The following is an 18,187-nucleotide window of genomic DNA, read 5'->3' as shown; positions in this document are numbered from 1 at the left end:
TAGAATCCATTATCCATCAGCATGTCATCGAGAAAACAGAAACCACTTCAGGCATTTCAGAGGGAGATTTAATACAGGCAACTGGTTACAACTTTGTTGAAAAGGACGGAGGAGCAGAACAGGAAGGGGCTGTCACTGGAGATAAGTATTTACAGAAACTACCAAGCCCCTTGGGCTGCAGAAACCAAAAGGGAAATGGTGTTGCCACCGCCTCTGAAATGCCCGAAATGCACGACGTGGTTTCTGTTTTCTAGACAGCATGCTGATGGATAATGGATTCTAACTTCCGAGGAGTTTGCAAGAATGACCCAGAGCCAACGAGAAATGCAAATAAAATAGTGGGGACCCAAGTGCTCTGGCTTCTGAGGCTCCCGTTGCTGCTGTTTCTGCTGCTGTGGGGACCCCACAACCGGCCACTGAGCAGTCAGCTCAGAGCCCCCCATGCTGACAGTTGGGGGGCCGCTGGGACCCACAGACACCTGCAGGCACTCAGAACTCCTGCTGCTACAGCCAAAGCCGAAAAAAAATAGCTTTTCCCTTATGCGTACTTTCTAAATCTCCCGTGAGTGCTTCTCAGTAGCAGAACCTAAATGGAAACCAGCTGGCAGGGGATGATGGGAAATGTGGTTTCTGGACTTTGAGCTGCTGCAACACAGAGGAGGGTATAGAAGAGCAGGTGTGGACTGTGCGCCAGCAGACAGCACCCGGCCACCACGCCAGCCGGAGCTACCAAATCCCACTGCTTTAGAATTCAGCGAATCATACAGATTGGTCTCAAGGGCACGTGATGATCCTGTCCAGCTCTGGGATCGCACACAGCGAAAGTTTAAGGAGAGTCATGGCATTTATATATACATAAAGAACACGTGTATGGGGAGAAGAGCAAAACAAATCCCCCCTCAAGCTGGGGTTTAAGAAAGCAAAGCCAGCCCGGCTTCCTTGGCTGAGATGCCAGGCCACGGTGAGGCTGAGGCATGGGCTTCCTGCAGAATCCACAGCCTTATCACTCAGTCTCCTTCAGGTTGCAAGAAAGACAGAGTCTCAGTGACCTTCGATGGCAGGGGTCTCAGGTGGGGTTGCCCGGGAAACAGATTCTGAGACAAAGGTTTGCATATCGAAGTTGATCAGGGAGGGCTCTCAGGAACAAGACCTGGGAGGGAGGAGGTGAAGTAGGATTTGGCAAAGGGGCAAGTGAAGTAATGCAGGTGTAACCATGACCTTGGACATCCTACAGGGACTTCTGGATCCCACGGTTCTTCACAGTTGTCCTGAATTGAGGCAAGGGGGTAGAACTATGTCCCTTCATGACCATTGGATGTAGGCTGCCCCACAGGAAGGGGGCATAACCGTCATTGGCACAGCTCCGTTTGGGTGCCAGGCAACTCAGCAGCAGCCAGGATGCCTGGCAGCTGGAGAAATGAGTGCCTTCATCCCAAGGGAGCCCTGGGGCTGCACGCTACAGTGTCCACCAGACAGAGAGGGCAGGAGTAGGGTGGAAATCCGCTCCTGTCCAGGCCACTGTGCCCAGCCACCTTGGCGGTACCCTCTGAGCTGGTAAGAGAGAATCTGGCCACCACCCTCGCCTGAGCCGCTGTCCCCTCACACCCGGATTACTGGCTGCCAGAGCCCCCAGTTTCTCAGTATCTTTATTTCCACACTGCCGTCCCTTCTCCATCCAGCAGCCAGTGCCATCTTCTCAAATCTTACATCAGATCATAGTACTGCTTTGCTCAGCCTCCCCCCCCCAACCCTCGGGGCTCTTCCCTGCACTTAAAATCACCTCCAGAGCCCTGTCGCGGCCTCCAGGTCGGATGTGACCTGGCCCCGCCCACCTGCCCGCTCCCTCGCTTTGTGGTGCCCTTCCACGCCGGCCCTTTCTGTTCCTGCCCTGACTTGGCGCTGTGCCTGGAGCATCTCCCTCTTGCCTTGCAGCCTGCGACTCTTCTATTAGCTCTTCAGCAAGCTCTTCCCTGACTGCACAACAGACCTGTCCCTCGCCCAGCCATTCCCTCTTACCTTCGTCACAGCACTCTCCATGAACTAAAGTCGTCTTGTGCGTTTATTGGTGAACTTGTTTTATTTGTCCCTCCTCATCAAATATAAAGCTCTCCAAGAGCAGGAATCAGCACCTGGAAGCTAAGTAGGTGGCCCAGAGTAGGCAAATATTTGTGGAAGGGCAGAATTTCATGAAAATCATCTGATTGCATGTGGGCTTCCTTGTGTCCGGTCTTAACGGACGTCGACTTGGCTAGGATAGTGGTCCCCATCCAGTCAGCCACGGGCAGGGTAGCAGAATTGGCTTTAGCGGTCAGACCCAATAGGTGCCATGGTAACTTCTTCCGGAAAGAATCAGATGACGCATCTTCTTCAGGAGGGGGCTTCCTGGAGCTTCCTGGCTTCCTCTCCGTGCAGACCCCACTGTATAGCCCAATTACCCATCTGTGCGTCCTTCATTACCCGCCTGTGAAGCACACAGCGGCTCATGTGGTTTGAGAACTCAGTCTCTTGGGGGCTGATGTTTCTGAGAGGCGAGGACGCCTTGGGCAAAGACCCAACAGTTGATCCCTTTGCCGATGACACCATGCGATATGGAAAATCTCCTCCCAAGGGTTGGAAAGCTTCCTGGTGCTCAAAATCTTTTTTATTTCAGCTCTCTGCTTTTAAACATTTTAAAATAAAAATTACTACAGCCATTTACTGACTGCGCATTGTAGATCAGGAGCTTGAGGTCCATAACTCAGGTGCTGAGGAATGTGCCTGGCACCGAAGCTGGGTTTGGGACATTCAGACACTGGCCTCCTTCCACTGCGTTACTTGAGAGATTAAGGAGCTACTGTTAGTAAAAATAGTCATCATGAGGAAAATAAAATGTGACAGCTCTCACTTCAAAGATGGACTAATTTGTTTCGCTTACAAAGTAAAGGGAGGTTCTCATCCCCACCTCATACTCCAATCCAGTGTCTTTCCATCCAAGCTTCGAGGACCATTTCATGTACTTTTTAGTTTAACTAATAAAGATTCTGCAGAATTTGTCCACATTTTATACCTAGAAGTCTTTGGAGTTCCTCAGAGCTTGGCAGGAGATGGGCAAATTAGATCTCCACCTTTATCAAACCAAGAAATGTCCTCCTTGTCCTCCGTGTCTGCGTCTTTTCCAGCTATGCAAAGTGCTCTATTTGCATAAAAGTGAGCCTTTTGCAAGATGTTCTGTGTTTTTCAATCATCCCTAGAAATAAAATCACAGCTCCCATCTCACCTTACGCTCAAGTGTTTTCACACTCCTGAGAATTGCTTGCCGTCACCTGAATATGGAATTTGGTGGGCATTAGTTTCAAACTGATACTACTTGCAGCTGTCTACAGGATTTCAAAAAGGTGTCAAAGTGGCCTCAGAAGGTTTCTCGTTCTGAGAACAGGTTGAGTGATTCTCTTTGTTCGAAAAGCCGCAGGGCCTCAGACTTTGGATTTCCACCAAGGGAGGATACTTCTTGGCTCTTTGTCCCAAGAATTGAGTGGGATCCTAAGTATTGTGTGTGCTATGACCTGATGATGCAAGAGCATGAGAGTAAAACAGTGTCCCTTTAAGACCATTGCTTTTCCTAATTGTATGTTAGTGGAAAGATAGGAAGAAATTTATTTCTTGATGAGGAGCAACATGCTGCAGGGAAATGGCACGGGTGTTCAAATCAAACTTGGATCTGACTCCCAGCAGCCTCACTTACAGTGACCTCCTATAGAACACATAACCTCTCTTGGTCTCAGTTTCTTGATCTGTAAAATGAGGATTATCCCCCTTTCCGCTCAAACTTGTCAAAAAGATTCATCGATACAACATGTCGATTTCCTTGCCTGGTTACAGAATTTTGATGGGTCGTGTATTAGCAAGGAGAGACCCCACACCCTCTTTATGTTCCCGATTTATTTAGCCCAGCATATGGAAGCCCCGTATCAGACAGTAAGGCAGATGCAGCAGAAGAGGCTGTCTGTAGCCCCCGGGGCCTCTAATGAGGGTTGCTCAGCTACCTGTGACACTAGGCAGGTCTCGCTGGCTCAAGAAGCTTCATTTTGTGCTGCCCCGTAGCCCATTTATAATTGGGGCTGATGTCACCACTCAGGAAGAACTTACAAAAACATTCTCTGTCCTTAATAAGAAATACTAACTGACCTCCAGTCCCCTTCTGATCCTCACGCCAAACGGCCTCGGCAGAACCACACATCTTAATGGGTGGGGCCCAGCAGCAGAGTCAGGGCCAGGCTCCCTGGGCCACATCGCTGCCTCCGTCTTTCCTGGAAGACCTTGTCCCAGGATAACACGGGACACGTGGGGTTTCATGGATTATCATGATGATAATGATGACACACAGCTCAGCTTGAATTCACATGTGTTAGTTCCATTATTGATTTTGTGCTCCTCCGATTAACCAGATAAAGTCACAGCCAGTTTTAAAACAGTTAGTTTAATTTTGCATCTACAGCCCTGCGGGAATCTATTTTTTTCCCCAAGATTAATAATCACATTGTACCATTTATGAATTTCAGTTGAGATCAGTAGTGTTTGAGCTAATATGGCATTTCTCTTTTGTTCTTGTTTGTTTTGTTTTTAGGGTCAAGTTGTGTTCCGGAATGGGGAGAGAATGGGGACCATTAAATTTACTCAATTTCAAGGTAGGCTTTCTGATGCTTATTCTTTCTAGTTGATGAATTCTATATTCGGGGATGTTGTGTTTCTGCAATAAAATACATAAAAAGAAATGAAAGTATGATGTTCCAGATAAGAGAAAGCAGAATCAATAGAAAACACTTTTCTGTGAAAACATTAGTTTCAACTTATTTAGAATATTTTTCTCAACTGCATGACTTCTCAGGCTATTCAGTCTCCCCACAGGACTCTGAGAGGCTCATGAAAGTATGGGGGTGGGGGGTTCTGTCCCCTCCAGTATTCTGAGAAAGCTTGCATTGTTTTTGGTTTTGATTATAGAAATTTCCAAACAGACCCTAAAGTTGAGAGAACCACATAATAAGCCCCATGCACCCATCACCTCGCTTCAACCATCATCAACATTTTGCCAATCTTGCTTTATCTTTGCTCACCCACTGCATCCTTTTTTTTTTTTTGCTGTAATGTTTAAAGCGGCTCCCAGACATTATCTCATTTCAATCTATAAATACTGCAGTATGCATTCCTACTAGATAAGGACTTTTTATAAAACATAACCATGATACTATTATCCTACCTAAAACATTTAACAACAATTCTCAACATCCTTCCACTTCTAGTCTGTGTTGATCCTCTGATTATCTCCAATATGTCTTTACAATTTGTGGGAGAATCCACACAATGGCTATTTTCTTTAATCTCTTTGAACTCATAATCATCCCCACCACCCATGCTTGAAATAGGTCCTTAATTTTTTTTAAGAAACCAGGTCGCTTGTTGGACTTTTCTGTTGTCCGTGTTGGAAGGGGCTCAGAAAACTTCCAGATTCTATTCCTCAAGTGACGAGGTAGAAGTAGAGGCCCAGAGAGGGGCAGCGGCTTGTCAGAGCCCACATGGCATCTGTGAGGAGCAGGGCTGGGCTTTCCTGCAGGGAGACACCTCTGTGCAACCCAGTACAGTCATCAGCAGGGTTGTCAGCCGAAACCACTAGATGCACCATTCTTCACTGCAGTGTTTTTCAGCATCTGGATGTTTCTGGAAAATCCAGAAACAAGAGCAGTGCCTTTGCATCAGATCCCAAAGTCATCCAGGGGAAAGCAAGAAATGAAATCGAGTTATCCGGGTTCATTCAGACAAATCCCTCCGGATTTAGATCAATGAGGAGAGGTGTTGGGTACTGTGGCTCAGTAATGCAATCTTGTAGATTTACCCATTAGTCTTCCCGTGGCAGGTAATTGAAACACATGTCAGCTCTCTGGCATGCACAAAAGATGTAATTTTCGGCAAATATAATTATTTTCCCATTTGTTAAGTCTTGCTTCTTCATTGGTTGAACCAAGTAAGCATCTTGGCAAAGATACTTACTCTTTTTTTTTTTTTTTTGAGTGATTGTAACTAAATTCTCTTGTCACATTTCCAGTTCTCAAATTATATCATTCTAGGAGAATATTTTATAAAATATTGATTGGCCGATCACAGCTACAAGTGCGTGCCAATTTTATTGCCTTTTTTGTTGTTGTTAGGATTAGACACCAACTCCAGTGACTAGTTTTAGGCATTTATAAGGAAAGCAATGGAGCAAACAGTAGTTCAGAGGTGGGCCTGACCTACCTTAGCTCAAGACGATATAGCACATTAGGCAAGTAACTTCACCTGCGTGAAGTCCTCATCTGTAAAATAGGAATATAATCCTACCTGCCTTCTTGGAATGTGGAAAGAACTCGATAATACTTAGAAATAATGTGCATATATTTCTTGCTCAGCAAGTAGCAGCAATTATGATTAGCACTGTGTCAAAAATGATGACACCTTTCTGAAGCAAATCCAGATTTTCTTGGTGGGTTGAAAGCCCCCAGGTGCCTTTACGTCTGCCCGCCCTTTCTAGCTTCTCCCCACACTTAGCCATAGGTAGGATGTCAGACACGGCAGGGTCTTAGAGATGACCCTGTTCCACTTCTTCCTGGAATAAAGGGGGAACCGGGGCCCAAGGGAGGGAGGCGTTGCACCCCGGGACACAAGCTGGTTAGTGCAGAGCTGAGACGGGACCTCAGCTTCCCTCTTGTGCTCACATGCACACCTGAGTGTTTTCCCTTCACCGCATCCGTGCCCTGTTTTTAGTGAACATCAGAGCTGGACCTGCACCTGCTCCTCTTTATATGTTTTTAAAACAAACATTGATCCTGTTGACAGAGGGATTCTGTGTCATTTCAGGACTAGAATGAGCCACTAGAATGCTGGGGGCGCAAGAGTTAGTTCTCCAAATGTAGAGGGTCTCAGAGGTGCATGTCTGCCAGGGTGGAGCGGCACTGAATTACTGAACAGCTGACCAACCTGGAAGGGTGCCTGGTTATCATCTCATTTCACAGAGAGGAAACTGAGGCCCAGACAGGGGAAGGGGCTTGCCTGGGGCAGACCCTGACTCACCATGGGATGGTGAGTTCATTCCTTCCCTTCTCCTGGCCCACGTTTCCCTGGGCTGGTCAGACTCTGTTTTCTGGGACTTTCCAGGATTTACCCTGAGAATTGCCTCATGCCATTGGCCTTTCAAAATGACTTCTAAATAGAACCACCATGTTGTTTTCTGCCATGTCCTTCACACCATCTCTGCCCCTATCTGCTTCTCTTTCCCTCACCTCCTGCAGTGTCTTTAGAGGGGACGGTGAACAGCAGGGCTCACAGCAGAGCTGGCTCGCAGACAGCCACTCCCAGCAGTAGGGGCTCCCTTTGCAGGGGCTGCTTCGAGACTCACACCCAGGCTGTCTCAAAGCTCGCTAACCTGATCTTGGAAGCTGGCCCCTCCCACCCTTCCTCTGAAGACGTCACGAGATGCTCTTCCAGCTCCTCGTTTGTGCAGAGTTCTCGGGGACTTCCAAACCCTTTTATCTTCGGTAGAGGAAGCATTTCATAGGAGGCTCTGTTAATTCCTTTGCAAAACTAAAGCACAAATGAGTTGGAAATGGGAGGTAGCTTTGGGAAGAAGATTAAAAGGCGAGCCAAGAAGCCATGGTCCTGCACTCTTAGATTCCAAGGCTGTAGGGTAGCACAAATGCCTGGTGCTCAGTAGGCCCCCAGTACAAGTTTATTGATTTAACCTGGAGGCAAAAGACCTGGGTTCAAGTCCTTGCTCTGAAACTCAGCAGCAGTGTAACCCTGGGCAAGTTACTTCGTCTCCCTAAGCCTCAGCTTAATCCTTTGGAAAATGGGATGGCACTAATGCCAGCCCTGCCCAACTGCTAGGGCTGGGGAAAGGGCTAAATGAGATTTTGCTCTCTAGACTCTCAACTGCTGGGAAGCTCGTCACATTACTGACATGATGCCTGGCTCTTGGCTGGCTCTTGGTAATGCTTACTGGATTAGTTGGTGATAGGACTTGTAGAAATTTAAGAACATCTTCATTTATTCGTGGTTTCAGGTGACTTGTCTGGCAAACAGCAGTTAGCCTTGACAGCAGAATGTGAGCTGAAGCTAATTCAAGATGGTGGCCATTGTTGTTTCAGGCTGGAGAAACTACCTATCTTGTAAACAGTACTGTTCTAAAATAATGGGCCATGGTTAGCACCCTGGCCCCTCTTGAACTGAGGCAGTTTAATCGAGGGAGGGCTTCAGATCCTTAAGAATGACCTTCCTCACCCCCAGCTTCCCTCCATTCACTTCATTTTCAGGTGTTCCCAAAGCTTTTAACTCCCAGCAGGACAATGTAGATGGTAGGTGGCAGATGCTGTCAGTGACACATCCATACTCCCCTAGCAGCCACAATTCCAGAACAAATGCCTCATGAAAAGCACCTGCACCCCTCCCCCTGTGCAAGGAGTAGGCCATGTGTCCAGGGAGCTGGTGCTTCCAGGGACAGCCTTGTGCCAGGGAGGAGAGAGAAGCAGAGGATAAACCACCCAGCATCCTTCCCTCTTGGGTGGGGCAACTGCAAGGTGTGTTCTACTCTGTCTCTAGGGGTTCCCAATGGGATCGTGCCTCAGTTGCCCACCCAGAAACCTGCTCATGACTGCCCCCATACTGGCTTCCTTCCCTTCCGTATCTCACCTCCCCACACCTCTTCAGTGTGCCCCAAGACCACCTCCCAAATCAATTCCGTGCCCTCCTCCTCTTGGCTCAGGTGCAATTCTGAGTGGCCCCCCTGTGGTCAGAAGCAGGCATTAGCATCCTGTTCACCACACACCTTGGGTGTCGCAGGGCCAAGGTCTAAACCCCGTCTGACTCCACATTCAGCCGCCCTCCCCCTGCCCGTGCCGGCGCTGACTCCCGTTAAACCACGTGTACGTGAGCATGAATGCCAGGGAATTGGCTTCTTTTCTCCCTCACGAGAAGAAAGAATCCATGTTCCTGGCGAAGTCTAAACATGGCTCAGAATTTGCAGCAGGGAAGGAAGTTGCGTGAAGCCATGATTAGAGCCTTGTTTGTGCTGCTCTTCGGGAGCGCTCAGCATCTGCGCGCTCGCTCGCTCACCGGCCCTGCCTTCATTAGGCCTGTTTGTCAGAGTCTCGGCGAGCGATAATGTGCTCGAATTTCACACGGCTTCTGTGCAGCATAAAGGGCTCAGACTTAGGACTTTTCTATCTCAGCACCTGATTTGAAGGCACGGGGTCTTCCGTCACTCCAACAGCGCGATTGTCATTCAGAAGGTACCTAGCGAAATGCAGGCTTGCCCTCCCCATTTGCAGACATTAATTACCATTTGGTCTTTGGGGTAACAGATACGGTTCTATTCAGTGCACATTTCCTGAGCATCTGCCAGGCGCTTTACCAAGTCCTCCGAGGGAAGCCAAGTTGAATAAGATATAGTCCCTGCCCCCCGGGGGCTTCATAATTTCTCTGGCCCAGTGCCAGGGTCTATAAAAGCAGGAAGATGATTTCCCAGAACCGACTAGAAAACTTCGGGAGCTAGTTTGACCCTAGTTTGAGATGCTTGAGGCCGGTTTTTAATGTCCTTTTCCTTCTGTCAAGGCATGTATTGTAGCTCCCGTCCCCTAGCCGTAGGTCTGGGAAGGCCAGGTAGTCTGACTGCCACTCGACTTGATACAAAAAGTGGAGACATAGGCCGCTGAACTGCAGGAGACCTTGGCAGGGTTGTGGGTCGGCAGGAATGGAAGGACACACGTGTATGTGGGCTCTTTGATGCTGGGAGCCTGACCCTGACACTTCCCAACCTTCATGATCAAGGGCTTATGTTTCAGAAAGCCCAAGGAAGGTGGCCTGAAAGATTTATTTAGCAGACCTTGTGTTTCATTGAGCCATAGTCTCTCCATGTTGAAGGGAACCGTGACTCTCTTTTGCAGCATTACCTCTCCTTGAATGCCTCCAGTGATGGGGAACTCATGCCCTTGCAAGTATATGAGCTTTGAATTATATGAGCTTTGAAGCAGACATGACTTTTCCTTACTAGCTAGATGCTTGTGGCTTAATTTCTCTAAAGCCATCGTTTCAGCATTCAGTTTAAAATAGTAAAATTAAAGGGGACCATTTTCTTAGCCTTGGGGGATAGTGAGATTTCCATGATGTGAAGCTATGAACAGTTCAGTGACTAGCACTGAGAAGGGCCATGGCAACCATGGGCTTCCGGCTTCTCTCCTGGGCACTCATGACCATAACCCCAGATCCGCTCCCCTCCAGAATTTTTCAAGAAAAGTACCATCTTGCTTCCTTAGGACGCATTTCACTCTCCTCATTTCATGAGACACTGTGATCACTGGTCCAGGAAAGCCCCTCTCGCTTGTTTGTGCCCTATCTCAAGCATTTGCTCTCATCCCACAGGGAAAGGCAAACACTCTAAGTGTTTAATGAATATATTGTGTTGGTATGTCCTTACCAAATGTGGATTGTTGTTCTGTATGCACATATTTTGATTTCTGTCAGTGCAACTGGATTATGTGTCTTCTTCTATTTCTTTCTCTTTTTTTTCCTCCCCACTCAGCACGTTGTGCTTTGGAGATGCTTCCAAGCTCCTGTGGGTACATCTGAGCCATGCCTTGCACTGATCATGCTTTACCCATCCACTCTCCCAGTGACAGATACGTGGGCCACCTTCAACCCCCTACCAATAGAAATTATGAGTGTCCTTGTACGTGTCCTCTTATGAACCCAACTGGGCATTTCTTAGGACAAATGTCCAGGAGCAGAATTGTTGGGTGGGAAGGTGTGTGAGCACTGAACATGCCTCAGATCTGCCAGATGGCTCTTTCAATGCCCACACCTGTCTCCACTGCCACCAGCATGGGTATTCCTGTGTCCCTCCTCCCTCCAGCACTTCCCAGTCCCTGGCTCACTCATTGTTTGAGTCTAAAGATATAAAGTAATATCAGTAGTCTTAAATATCATATCTCTGATTACTAACAAGGTTTGGCCATTTCTTCCTGTGCTCATCAGCCATTTCTTCATCTTTCTCGTCCTTCTACCACTTTTATTTTGAGGGTAGTGGCCTTTTCTTGTTGATTTGCTAGAGTTCCTTATGTACTCTAAATATTAGTCCCCTTTTACCTTTAGGCTTTGCAAATACCTTCTCTCATTCAGTCACTCATCTATAGACTTAAAGTCCTTGTTGAACAGAAGTTCTTTTTCTCCCCCCTATGGTTTGGGCTTTTGAAGTTTCTTAAGAGCCATTTCCCGGCACCTGCATGCCAGTCCTGACTGGACACAGAGGGTGCGGAGCTGGGTAAGACACAGCCCCTGCCCTCAAGAGGGCTCCTGGTCTGGGGGGGGAGGGGCACAGACACAGGACCTCAAGTGGGTGTGATATGTGATAAGGGAGTTCAGAGGAGGGGCACTTGGCTCCACCTGGCAGATTCTAGAAAGCCTACCTGGGAGAGGTGGCATCTGAGTTTTCTTTCCTATCCCTGAGTTTTGGATTCTGAAGGGCCAGTGTGAAGTTAGCCAAGAAGAGGAAACAAAAGGTGCTGTAGGTGCAAATAACCCGTTATGTTTATATGTGTCCTGCATATCCCCAGATACTTAGCTTTTCCCCTGGCCCAGTTCACCTAAGTCAATAGACAAATCGGCCCTTAGCAGGGTTATTATATTCCCAAGCCATTTGGCCAGTGTCCACCCGGCCTGTTCAAAATTTCCAAACAGAGAGCAATGACATTAGTTTGTTACAAACATGGCAGTGGCATATTGTTTATGAAGACAGAGAAGAGTGTGTGCAGCATTCAGGCCAAGGGATGCTGCTGAGAGGTGCTGCTCAGCTTTGCTCCTCATCCAGTGACAGGGGAGTCACCCTCTAGTGCCTGCCCACAAGCAGTGACCAGACCAGGGCTCACTCCTGAGGAACGGCTGGCCATCCGGAGAAGAGCAGAATCAGAGCCCGTGATCGCCACGTTCCCACCCCTGAAGAACCACCGGGGGAGCAGGAGTCCATGTGTGGCCCCAAGGCAGAGGCAGGACCTGTGAGGCAGGTTTTCAAAGCAATTGCAGAATCATTGAGCAAGATTGGTGGAGGCCACAGAGATCTCCCCATCCAGCCCATTCGCTTTAGCAAGACCCAGGCAGAGGCCAGGACTTCCTGGGGGCTCCTCACGGAGGGGACAGCAAAGCCAAGACTAGCTCCAAGGGTCCTGTCTACCAGCCAGAGCTCTTTCCTGTCCCTGAGTTTGGGATTTTGTTACGGGGGCCTAGAATAGAATGATTGCATAGCATTTTTTATTTTTGTTGAGTCAAGACCATCCTTTGTTTTATACCTCAGAGTCATACATTGAGTCTGTATGTTTGTAACCATTAAACTTTAAAGAACACATATACATCCCTCCATTCAGATCTAGAGCCAATTGAGGACAAATGGACAGTTAGGGGTGAGGGGAGGAGAACCCAGCTAGCGCAGGAGGTCGGCAACCCCGTAACTGGCTCTCGGGCCAGAAGGAGGCAGAATCACTGACTGAAGCTATTTCCCAGCCGTCTCATGGATGCTCTCAGGCCCACAGCCAGGGAATATTTTCAGACTGGACTTTTTTTGGCGGCCTAATTTTCACCAGTAGGACCTATTTCCTTTACGTATCATCCAAATCTAAAATTCGAAATAAAGAATGCGCTCTTTGAAGAGAACCCTTCTTTTTGCCCCACGACGAGGAAGCAGCATTGTTCTGCGGGAGAGGGGCTCTCTGTTCCACACTATTTTTAGCCTCTTAGCACAGAAAGTGTCGGCATTGAAGAGCCTTCAGTCAAATCTAGTGGTTCTCAACCCTGGATGGGCATTAGGATCGGCTTAGGGGACTTTTAAAAAATACTGCCGCCTGGAACCCACCCCTCCACCCAGAGGTTCTAATATAATGGGTCCATATTAGGACTCAGACGTATGTATTTTCCAGCAGTTCCCAGGTGATACTAATGCCCGGCCAGGGCTGAGAACCACTGGAAGGCCTGCTGTGCAGTTTGCCGATGGAGAAACTGAGGCCCAGAGAAAGGGATGGTCTGTTTAGGGCCACACAGTGAGTTGGCCACAAGCTGCACCAGAGTTGTGGGGCAGGGAAGCAGCCCTCTGCTCAATTCCTTCATCCACCCCCACCTCCTGCTGCGTCTTTCTAGCCTGTCCCCCGGTCCACAGTCTGCAAGGCCCAGTCTGTATCCATTGGGTGGTTAACGCTGTTTGCACAATGGCGTTAACAAGGAACCCAAGAGTTAACCATTGAGAGTTCTGGGTGCCTATCATGGTCAGCACCAGCTGGGCCACGGAATAACACAGAGGGCAGCATCCTTCTACCTGTAGAGCCAGGAGGGACTCTGTGTAGGGGACAGGAGACGAGACTCAATGCTACCTAGGGATGCCAGATGCAAGGCTTCAGGTCCCACTCGGGAACTAACCAGTTGACAGGAATCATAAGGCCTGGACACACCTAGGGCGTAGCTCTGACACCAGGGGCTGTCACCCATGCCTTCAGCCCACAGCAACTGAGATGCTCAGAGGGGAGCTGTACTCAGGGAAGGCTTCCTGGAAGAGGTGGGTGTAGGGTGCAGGCCATGTTGGTAGAGGGAGGCGAAAGCCACCTTCCAAGCAGAGGGACCATTATGGGGTCCTAGGGAGTGTTTGGGGACCTAGCGAATAACTTAGTACTTTTATCATGAGGTGAACTACAATTTATTGAACACTTACTGTGAGTTAGGCTGTAAGCTAGAAACTGCCTGTATATTCTCCTCTTTAATCCTCATGGCCACTTTGAAAGTTCCCATTTCCCAGCTACAGCCACCTGCTAACAAAGAGCAAGCTAGAGAGAAATAATATCTGCAAATGAGAATAATTTTACCTGCCTGGTAGGGCTGGGTGAGGCTCTAGTCTCTAAACTACAATGTCGGAGATTATGATTTTTTTTTTTTTTTTTGGATCTTTGTGTCTCCAGCCCAGAGCCTGGCAGATAATAGGCACCCAGTCAATGTCTGTTGAGTGATAAGGGATTTAGCACAAGCATTCCTCAGTGCCCAGATGTCCAAGGCCACTTGGTCAGGGATGGGAACAGAACCTCATCTTCCACCACCCACGCTGCTGCTTTTGAGGGATTCTTTATCAGGGAATACCTGGGGCTGGGCTTGGCATGCAGTAAGAACTCCATAAATGTGAGCCGAGTGACCAACAGCTCTGCTCAGCATGGGTGGTGAGAGTGGTCTGAGTGCAGGGCTGGGGGAGCCCAGTTCAGGTGCCCACTTGGTTGCTGCCCAGCACATGGCTCTGAGCATCCACTTAACTTCTGTGATGCCCCTCCCTCACCTACAGTCGGTGACAAATCATGGCCAGTGCATGGTTTGCCAAGAGCCTTCGATGCAGGAGCAGGTGAAGCCCCTGTGCGCCCCCAGGCAGTACCCCAGGGAGAGATCCTGCTGATGATGGCTGTCTCGGGAAGCCCAGTACGTGTGCCACAGCCAGTTGGCAGTTCCTCTTGGTGCCATGGGACAGTCACTGGGGTGTGTGAGTCGAGGGGGCAGGCTGTGTGGCTGGGGGCGCAGTGGGGTGCCAGCCGCATCACTTCCCAGCTCCTGGTGATTTGTTCCAATCAGCCTGCATATTTCATGAGCTGCCTCGCCACACCAGATAAATAAATCAGGGCTTCCTCCTCTGAGCGGCAGGAGCTGACTGGGGCGGAAGACTTCAGAAGGCCAGAGCAGGGATGCTGGAGCTCCCAGCAGAGTCTGCTAATGTGACATTTAGGAGCTGGGACCCAGGCAAGAGACACCACCTGCAAGTGGCAGGGAGACCACTGTGGAGGGAAGGAAGTGACTTTTACAGTCCTGTTTTCCACCCCACAGTCAGAGAAACACAGGCAGAAGTGTGGCCTGTGGGATTCCCTGTTTTGCTTCCTGAATGTTTATAAGGGACCAGCAGCGCATCTGCATTTCTGCAGAGAAATTCTCTGAGAGCCAGAGCCCCAGCCAGCCGGCACTTCCTCCGGGTGCACGTTTGGAACTCCTGCAGCTGTGTCAGTGATAACCTCTGGGCATTGGGAGGCCCGGCATCGGCAGCTCTGGGGACCCGCTTGCCCTGTGGGTGAGCACGTGAGGGGGGGCCTCTCTGCAGCTACTACACCAGGAGGCACACGGGGCCTGTGGAGGGGGCGGCTTGGCAGGAGTTGTCGCCGCTCAGGGATCCCATTGAGGCAGCCCCATGTTGGCGAAGAGCACGGGCCGTGGGAAACTGCCCAGGTTTGAGGCCGGGCTCTACTCTTAGAATCAGTCGGATGGCGGCAAAGGCACAACCTTTGTGCAGAGCTCAGTTTCCTCGTCTGTGTGGTGGGACTGAAACCACCAGCTCCAGCTGTGAGAACTGAACACAAAGAGGCACAGAAAGTTCCTACACAGATCTAGACACACTGCCAAGGCTCGGTGACTCCTCGGGTTCTCCCCACCCAACCCTGTCAAAGCCTGGTCAGCCCTGGGGGCTTCACATTCTTGTTTCACACCCCTTGCCTTTGGTCCCGCTTCCCCAAACTTGCTTTGTCTGTGGTTCCCAGTATCCCCACACACCAAATCCACTGACCCCTTGCTCAAGGGGCTTGTTGTGCTAGTCTCTCGGTGGCATCTGACACTGCTGGCCAGCTCCATTATAAAATTGTCCCTTTCCTTGGCTCCCTTGATGCCCACTCTCTCCTGCCATCCTGCTCCTGGCACCCTGGCTAGTCCTTCCCAGTCTTCTTGCACCATCCTTGCCCTGCCTATACCCTACCCAAGAGGTAGGCACTCCCCAGGATTCTGCCCTTGGTCCTCTCTGCTCCTTGGCACTGTCCCAAAGGATCTCCTCCCTGCCCCCTGCTCCAACTCCCAGGTCACATGCCAATGGCCCCATCTCTCTCCCCAGCCCAGACCTCTCCCCATCTCCAGACCCGAGGACATCACCCTCATAATCCATGAGTACGTCAGACTTAGCCAATGCTAATTCCATCTCAGAATGCATTAATAGGAATATAATATGCAAAATGAAGGAGGGTCAGTTGGTCAGTCCTTGAGTCTCTATTCTCTCAGACACAGTGACATTGTGTGGCGTGGCCCAAGGAGGGACCTGGAGAGGGCAGAATGGAAATGATATTCTGTAAGGTGAGGTTGGAGCTGGTTCCAGGGATGATCTGTCTGTGTCTTCAAGTCCTGGAGTAGAGGGAGCAGAAACCATCTGTGTGGTCCTAGATGACAGACCCAGATACTAAGGGGAGGTTACAAAGAGACCGTGCAGCTCAGTGACCAGGAAGGACTTGGTAACAGAGAGTCCAGTTATGAGGGGAGTGGGCCCCCATCCATGAGGTGCACAGCAAAGCAGGGGATTACCAGTGCATGAGATGGTATAAGAGGGCGTCTGTCCCACCCTAGATCCATCGGATGTGGTTTTATAATTCTGCCTGGAAAAGGCCCTGGGGCAAAGAAAAGCCTATGAGAATATAGCCAAGGCACATGGGGGCAAAGATCTGGGACGGGAGCAGCCATCTGCAGGCACAGGGCTCCATCTAACCAGCCACTGTCTCTTGCTCCCCGCAGACAGCAGGGAGGTGAAGGTGGGCGAGTACAATGCTGTGGCCGACACACTGGAGATCATCAACGACACTATCAGGTTCCAAGGTAAGGCAGATGGGCTTCTCATAGGAGGGGACATGCTCTGTTGCTCCCAAGCCCAGGTACTGTCTGAGGGCTAGGGACAAGCTCAGAGTCCTTGTCTTCCTGGGGAAGAGGGAACCTCCTTTCCTCTCAGCACACACACTCACTCACCGAGCACAGGGTCCCCATCACTCACGTGGGAGCTGGCTTCCAGCTCCTGGGACAGGTCACTGAAATTTGCATGGAGTGCTATCTCTTACCCCAGCATCTACATTTAAACCAGTCCATGGCCAGGAGTAATCCTGTTTAAATGTGAGCTAAATTTAGCACTGTCTCCTCCTGTGAAAAACAACTTGGTTGGTTTGCTGAAGATCATTCCCTCTTCTTCTGCTGGAGAACTCTTCCTTAGCTTCTAGAACCGAATAAAAATGACACCTCTTCTGTGCAGTCTTCCCTGATTGCCCCCAGCTGAGTTAATGGTTCCCTTCTCTTGGCTTTTACAGTGTTTGTCTCTGCCTTCCCCATAGTCATTGTCTTTTGCATGGAAATTTCTAGGTTGTTAAGACCATGAGCTCCCTCACTGGATCCTATCTGACTTTAAACTCCTAATACCAGCCAGGGTCTGACACATGTTGAAGGTTCTTATTTGATGAAAAACTAAACACATGACTGATCAAGCGAGGGGATGACTGGGTGGGTGAATAAATGAATGAACAGGTGAGCATATGAGTCAATAAAGTAGTGGGTGGGTGGGTGGATAGATAGATGGAGGGAGGGATGGGTGGGTGGTAGATGGGCTTAACCAGTCTTAATTCCCTGAAGTCCATTCTGCCCTCAACAGCCAAAGCGCCCTGGGCGTCATACTAAGCTGAAGATTCTCCACCTGTGCTCGGAGCACTACAGAGTCCCAATGGCTCAGCGAGGGGCCTCACTCCATGGTATCACCTCAAGACCTTCCCATTTCTCTGCCTCGTCTTTCAGATCTCCCCAACCAGACTGCTTACAGTTCCTCAAATATGCCAAGACACCACCATGCTTTTTGCCCCCGCTGAGTCCTCTGCCCAGAATGCCTTGTCTTCCTTGTGGGCAGTCAACTATTCATTTTCTGAGGACCAGCTCTCCCTTCTGTAGCCTTTCCTGACTCCATCAGGGAGAACTACACTCTTCTCTCTGCTTCATGCTCAGGCCTCTCTGTGCCTGATGTTATCAACCACCTGGACCCTGTCATTGGAAGCAGTTTGCATAATGGTTAGAGCAAAGGACTCAGTTAGGCAGGTCTGGGTTCAAATCCTGCAAGCTTTGCCATTTACTAGCTATAAAAGTCACATAGCACCTAGAAAACTGTTGCTTCTCTGTAAAATGGGAATAATCTTCTCTACCTGTGAGGCTGTTGAATGGATCAAATGAGAAAATCTCTGAAAAGTGCTTAGCTCGTCGTAAGCATTCAGTAAATATGATTGCTTAATAGTGCCTTTTTCTTTTTACATGGTTAGTGTAGGAGTTCCTTGAGGACAGGGACTGTATC

At 49.4% G+C, this 18,187-nt stretch overlaps 1 protein-coding gene across 1 annotated transcript in view; it reads left to right on the top strand.

Moving 5' to 3' along the window:
- The window catches only part of GABBR2 (gamma-aminobutyric acid type B receptor subunit 2), a 333,176-nt gene that overhangs the window by 235,138 nt on the left and 79,851 nt on the right, over window positions 1-18,187 (top strand). Inside the window, exons 8-9 of the mRNA XM_040631654.1 lie at window positions 4,604-4,664; window positions 16,606-16,686. Coding sequence (XP_040487588.1) covers window positions 4,604-4,664; window positions 16,606-16,686 — 142 coding nt within the window. The remainder of the gene's footprint in view (window positions 1-4,603; window positions 4,665-16,605; window positions 16,687-18,187) is intronic.

The sequence above is a fragment of the Ursus maritimus genome, unplaced genomic scaffold (assembly GCF_017311325.1).
Source record: "Ursus maritimus isolate PB19 unplaced genomic scaffold, ASM1731132v1 scaffold_17, whole genome shotgun sequence".
NCBI classification, from domain to species: Eukaryota; Metazoa; Chordata; class Mammalia; order Carnivora; family Ursidae; genus Ursus; species Ursus maritimus.
Note: the sequence above shows the minus strand (reverse complement) of the source record. Positions and strands in the feature narration are given on the sequence as shown.